We start from the raw sequence: 6,828 nt of genomic DNA, 5'->3' as shown, positions 1-6,828 counted from the left end.
ACTCACCCCTCCCAATCCACTGTGAACGTGTGTGTGAGTGTGTGTGTGTGCGCGTGTGTGTGCCAGTTGACACTACCAAAATCAGGAGGTGTGCGGTGGTGGTGGCGTTGGCGGAGTGGTGCTAAACAAGGGGGAAGGGAGGTGGTGAGGAGAAGGAAGAGAGAAGAGGTGTGGAGGAGGGAGGAGGTGGTGGTGGGGAGGGATGTGATGGAAAGAGAGGGGGGGAGAGAGAGGGGGGGGGGGAGAGGAATCTTTGAAGGTGACTAGGAGGTCACCTCCATCCTGGCAAGTTCCAAGCCAGGTTTCTCTGAAATGTCATGAGCAAATTCAATAACCATCAGTGAGAGTGAGAGTAAGAGAGTGAGAGAGAGGCAGACTGGAGACTAATATTCCCAATACAGAGGCGATTGTTTTCCCTGAGAGACAGTCATTCATTCAGACTGGTTGAAAGGTGTAAGTTTTGCTGATTGAGTTCAACTGCCACCCCCAAGTGGATGTGTTTGATAATCTTGAAACAAAGGCAGGCAGTTTGGAGGAGGGGTGGGGAGGGGTGCTGCTCAGTCATAATTTGCAAGCCTTCTCTTGCTGTTGCAGTCTACTGGTCCTGCTTTTTCCAAGCATGAATTTATGGCAGTTGTGTAGATGATAAGATGTGAACTCTTTACTCAAACTAATAACCAAACCAGCCACAAATAATAGAAACATTGTTTACTTTCAACTGGCCAAGCCACTCCTCCAAATCTTACTATGACTATTAACTATCAGAACATATATTCACAATTCTTTTTGCCTTGAGGAAATTTAATTTTGGGGGAGGGGGAGGAGGAGGAAGTGGTGTTAATTTTAAGTGTTAGTTTCAGGAAGAGTTTTAAGGCACTTGCAACACAAGGTCATACAAGTGCCGAAGAACAGATGTGTTACAAGAGAGTAACATAGGCAGAAACGGAGGAAAGATAAGGACGATAAATGTTTGAAAGGAAAGAAAGGGCAAACCACAAAAGAGCACACACCTTACACTAAAAAGAAATATATAGAACAGATCCTGAAAGTCTAAACCGCATTGCAAGTCTGCTTTGGTAGTTTATATCTTTTTTGTCACAAGAAGTAAAAAATTAAACCAATAATAAGTTAATAACTAAGGAAAAACGAGAAAGTCCTTTTGAGGGAAAAAGATAGACTGAGGCACCAAAGTAAGTGGCAGGCAAGAAGACAATGCTAGAAACTATTTGAGAGCTGTAGAGTAATAATGACCAATCAATTATAGTAATATTGTACAAGGAAAGAGTAAGACGGGCAGACAGAAATTACAGGGAAAGTAAAGATATAGGACCGACCAGTTGAGCCCTCCAACCACCTGCATCAGTTGGTAGCAGTTTATGAAAATAGTAACAAAGAAAAGAAGAAGCTAACAACACCAGAGCACCAATAACTAATCAATCTGTTCATCCAAATCACAACAATGATATATATCCCTGCATATTACTGCATATTCAGGACATATTATGACAATGGGGCATTGGTTGTCCAGTGGTTACATTATCAGACTCGTAATTGAGAGACTGCAGTTTTAGTGATTCGAGGCTCAGACTGATGAGAATGTTCCCTAATTGTGTCCTAGGAAATGAACCTTTCACAAATGTTCCAATTTGGCTCTGTCCTCTCAGAGATAGATATTTAATTCAGAAGTCTTGCTTCTTAAATGACTTTACTCCTATGCCTTACAGTGTTGCAAGGGGTCTTAAATCTAAACAATTTATTTTTTTATACAATTCTCAGTTTGCCTTTCTAAATTACTTTTTAATGTAGACTAAACAAACAAACAAAAAAACTATTTAGTTTTCTCTTTAACAAAACGAGTGTGCTACTGTTGCTACCCTTAAGGTTAAGAGATGGGTTTTTTTTTTTTTAAAGGCTCAATCAAGGGGAAATCAAAGTCAAGTATGAGACCCATCTGTTTGTGTTACTTTCACCCATAAAATTCTAAATTAAAGAAACCTTCCATTTACAAAAACAGTTCTGTTCATTTTGTCTTATTTTTGGATTGGGATATCTACAAGCCATCTGTTCTGTACTCACATTCGTGGGATCTGCTTCCAATCTGTCATAGAGCTCTTCGATGGGAACTTTGTGCTCGTCCATCTCCAGCTCCTGTTTGAGAGCGTCCAAGTCATCATCTCCCTTCTTCTTCTTCTTCTTCTTCTTCTCCTCCCCTGATGGTGTGACAGCATATCTGTAGCTGTCCGCCCGTGGGCCCTGAGACAAGGAAAAAAAAAGAATCATTTCCATTGTCACAACTTCCTTTTTCTGAGAGCTAGCGGTGGGGGGACACAAAGAAGACAAACGAACATTTTCATTGTCAAAACACACATTGGTTCATCTGACATTGAGATGATACAGCATAGAACAGACAAACTCCGTCATACTTCACTTTAAACTGGCATATATGCCGAGTCTTAAGCTAGATCCACACCGGCGTCGGGGCCGATGGTCAGACACTCTCAAAACAAAAACCAACAGACCGTGGCGGGAAAAGGGAAAGAATTTATAGAGGCAAGGTCTACGAAAATTACCCCCCATTCGCCTGAGAGACGTGGAATGGACATGTTCATTCCTAAACGGTCTGGGCCGGTGCGTCGGGTTTTGGTGTTGGCGAGTTGCCGTTTTTTATTACCTGTCGCTACTGTTCTGCCGGCGCTCAATCTTTTGCATCGCAAAACGTTCTGTTCTGACCCTCTGGGCCTGACGCCGGTGCGGGTCTACCCTTACACTCTCATAAAGTAGTCGGTATGATATTAAACATAATCTCTTTCGCTTACAAGAATAAAACAGTGCTATTTCTTTAACATTTTCATTGGATTTTGTTTTTTTAGTGTCTCTTTTCTGACCGTTTTTTTTTTAAACATTGATTTTGCATTGGTTTTATCATTTTTGTTTCGCTCTGCATTTTTGGCCTGTTGATTTGGGGGGGGGGGGGTGTTTGGCTTGATTTTATATTTTTGGTATTGCTGTCATTTCAAAAAGGGTTGAAAAAATGTAGAGCATAGCTTTTTCCTGAGGCCCCCGGGGGGGGGGGGGGGGTTCTTCTACAGGAGTCAGATTTTCTTGCTCTTCCCAAATGTGTACAACAAAGCTAAATACCAGAGGTACAAAACTACCAAAGGACATTCTATTCAAATAAAATATCTCTTACTGGCAACGGCATCAAACTCTACACATTCAGTGGAAAGAAAAACCCACACTACACACTCCTCAAGGTTCTGTGAACTGGGGGCCCCCAAACAATATTTAAACTACAACAACGCTGGCCACTGTATCGACTAAAATACCCACAGCGAAAGAAAATTTAGAACTATTGACGACTGCTTTCTGCCAGTCATGCATGTTCAAAACCAAACTTTTGACAAAACTACTAATGATAATTAACAAAAACTTTGTACAATAACATAAAGAAAGTCAGAATGATGCAGCTTCATGTAAGTCTTGTAGAGAGAATAAAAAAACCACTGTTACCTGCACAAGAGAGAAAACCAATAACTAAAATAATAGTAATACCTTTGCTGTTAGTTTTTTTTCTAAATTAAAAATCTCGTCAACAATCACACTATGTAATATTTTTCTGGCTAAACTTCTTTTCTGAATGACCTACATCAGCAGTATCAAACTCTACACCACACACTGAGCCGAACTGAAATTACCTTTAAGGTTGTGGGCCGAACTGGACAAGACAAACACTCAAGACTCCTTTAGCAATGTGAAACTAAACTCTCAAATTCAGAGACGAATGTTCAGCATCTTTTTTAACAGCAAGTTTGCATATATCATGTTTGCTGTAATGCTCCGTATTATGAAGATTCTCAGGGTGAGCAGCCTTAGACTCTCTTGTGAACTGGATAAACACATTTATTCACCAGGCAGAATGAGGCCAGCATGCCTCGACTTTGACATCTGTGACCTACATACGTCATAACCTTATCAATAGCTGTACATAAGAAAGACCATAGCGCTATCAGTAAACTTATTCAAACCCAAAATATTTGTTCTTTATCTCTGATAAAAATCATCACTTACGACTGTCTTAAGGAATGTACAACTATGAATCTCTATGCCCAGAGTACATTCCAACAAAAACATAAATCTTGCAACTAACTCAGACACTCTATTCATGTTACAAATCTTCACCATTACTCCCAGGCACATTTGCAGTTTCAGTTGCACACTGTGTTTCAAAACAGTGAAACTGATATAATTACGGCAATTGCTCACATGCTTTACAACTAGACTTTCAGACTCCTTGTGAACAGCTGTTCCAGTCATTCTAGAAGAAGCAAGTACTTTATCTTCAGGATCAAAAGTAATTTGTGCTTCAGCTCTATTATTATGAACGTAACATTTTAAAAACATTTACAAAGCTTAAATGAGAAAACTGATTGAGCTTCTAACCTGTCATAGAACTCTTTTAAGGGAATTTTTGAGCTAACAAATCCCAGCAGTGAACCCTACCACTAAAACTAAAATTAAATGGCTTCACTTTCTTGAAATATTTTCTTCCTCAGATACAACGGCTTGCATCCACCCTCAGGGTGAATACAAATAAAATAATCAGTTGAAAATCAGAAATAGTTGCTGTTCTTTAAATAACATCCCACACCAATACTTCAGACTATAATCAGTTCCTTCCTGTGTCAGACTACATTCTTAATTTATTCTTTAATGATTCCAGCCTAGAAAAATGACAAATTTAATATTTATTAAGGCACAGAAAAAAAGGTCACCTTTTGATATTTTTTTTCTTTACTTTGAATGGTTTTAGTCAAGAGTATTAAATGACAATTGCAACAGGAGCACCCCTCCAATGACCCACATTCTTTTCTCACTCTAGACTACCTACATTTTCTTTTGTTACACCTTGAGACTTATTATAATATCTTCTCTTCCATCCTGACAGTACTCTTTATTTTAACTTGAGATAAACACTGGCATGCCTGACACACCAACAAAGAAAACCTCACACCAGAGACCTACTCCCCTTACAACACACATGATGGCCCTGAAGACCTAAAACCTGTTCCACACATTACAAGCGTCTTGACCTATTTCCATTTAGACAGGTGGAAATTTCCTAGGCACCTGAGGACACGCTGTGCATTGAACCATGACTCAACTCTGAAATCCCAGCTAGCTATGAATGACCTAATGTCAGATTAAAGATCAGCCCAACCTCAAAGAAAGAGGTATTATAGCACCAAGCAAAGAAAGGTAACATGGCCCAGTCAGGAGTTTATGTGGAGTCAGCTCCCTAGAGGATACAGTTTACCATGATCAGATAAGGATCTACACTGAAAAGAAATAGAACTAAGCCACACCACAGTATAGCCCTCTATGCCCACCATGTAAAAGGAGGAATCACCAGAAACTGTCAACAATTCTCTTCTACCAAGCTTTACTTTTTCTTCTATAACAAGCTTAGTGTCAAACTCACTAGAGGGCCCAAGGGTCGTTTTATTAAGTACTAAAAATTATTTGTAAAATATAAAATATGTAACAAGTCTGCGATGTCTGACTTTTTTAAAGACAAATCAAACCAAGGACACTTCTTTTTTTAAGCTAAACGAAGACGGGTATTGCAAGTTGCCTTTACCTCAAAGGTTAAACACCATCTCCCCTGGAAATTATTTTTTAAAAAGCAGTGCTTCTCAACACTGACCTTCAGTCGATGACTTTTTTTTTTTAAGGATTTGCTGTGTAACTAACTCGGCCTACGTAAGTTGTGATACAGAAGTCTACAACTCTTTTAATCCAATTCTCAAGCATAATTTACAATTTCAAATAAATGCTTACAATTAATAAAAACAGAGACCAGCAGTGTTTGAGTACACGCTCCGCACTATCTCAACAGTCTGAACCAGTAATGGACACAAGGTCACACAAGATGTCCTCAAAGCACAGCCACCACCAACACTCAAAGGACCTCAGAGCAGTCACTCATGATTCCGGAGTCAAACAGCGAATAACTATTATAGATAAACAAACTTCGAGATTAACAGCGAATAGCTGTTTGATAAACCATCTCAGAGACAAACTGAATAACTATTAGATAAACAAGCTCTGAAGATAAGCTGAAGAGAGCTTTTTCACAAACTAGGTTATACTATCTACACTACGTCTCAATAATCCAGATTATATCACAGCTCGCATCATGTCAGTGATAGCAGAACCAACAAAGCCAATCTGTTATTGAGTAACAAATGTGGGCACAGAGTATCACAGAGAGTTCAGAACCAATTTTAAACATTGACTTCATGGCTTTATTACGAATCTTTAACTTTAACCTAACCTGCTGTAACAGCAACTAAAAAACAATTACATACCGATACTATTACTATTTTCTACAATCGCTTCCAATTTCTGTCCGTGCATATTTTTTACATCATGAGGAAACTGTGAGATGTTCGTGTGTCTTAGATGGCCACTTTTCCTCTCGACAATAGGTGTCTGTCTTAGTTTCAACCAATTTCGTTTTTGGTTGTCACTTCTAGATCTGACAAAGTGAAGTCTTGCTAGTTTTTTTGACCAGACAGCCTCTACAGCACCACCAGTACCCACAATGAAAAAATCTGTATTTACAGTAAATGCCCCTCTGTTGGAAGGGGGAGGGTGGATTTTTCATCTCACAGGGGAAGAGGAGAGGGGTGAAGGAGGAGCAGAAAAAGGAAGACAAAAAAATAAGAGTGAAATGTTTAGAAAGAGAGTATTGTGAAGGAGAAAGGCGGGGGGTAGGAACGAATAAAAGGTAGAGTTTTTGAGGGAGGGAGGGAGGGAGGGAGGGAG

General features: G+C 39.5%; 1 protein-coding gene across 1 annotated transcript in view; it reads right to left on the bottom strand.

Annotated features, from left to right (window-relative positions):
* Positions 1 to 6,828, bottom strand: part of LOC101857391 (sodium/potassium-transporting ATPase subunit alpha) — a 36,685-nt gene that overhangs the window by 24,839 nt on the left and 5,018 nt on the right. The window contains exon 2 of the mRNA XM_005092993.3: positions 2,077 to 2,253. Within this exon, the coding sequence (XP_005093050.1) occupies positions 2,077 to 2,253 (177 nt within the window). The remainder of the gene's footprint in view (positions 1 to 2,076; positions 2,254 to 6,828) is intronic.

Source organism: Aplysia californica, unplaced genomic scaffold, assembly GCF_000002075.1.
Source record: "Aplysia californica isolate F4 #8 unplaced genomic scaffold, AplCal3.0 scaffold00056, whole genome shotgun sequence".
NCBI lineage: Eukaryota > Metazoa > Mollusca > Gastropoda > Aplysiida > Aplysiidae > Aplysia > Aplysia californica.
This window is presented reverse-complemented; position numbering and strand designations above follow the sequence as displayed.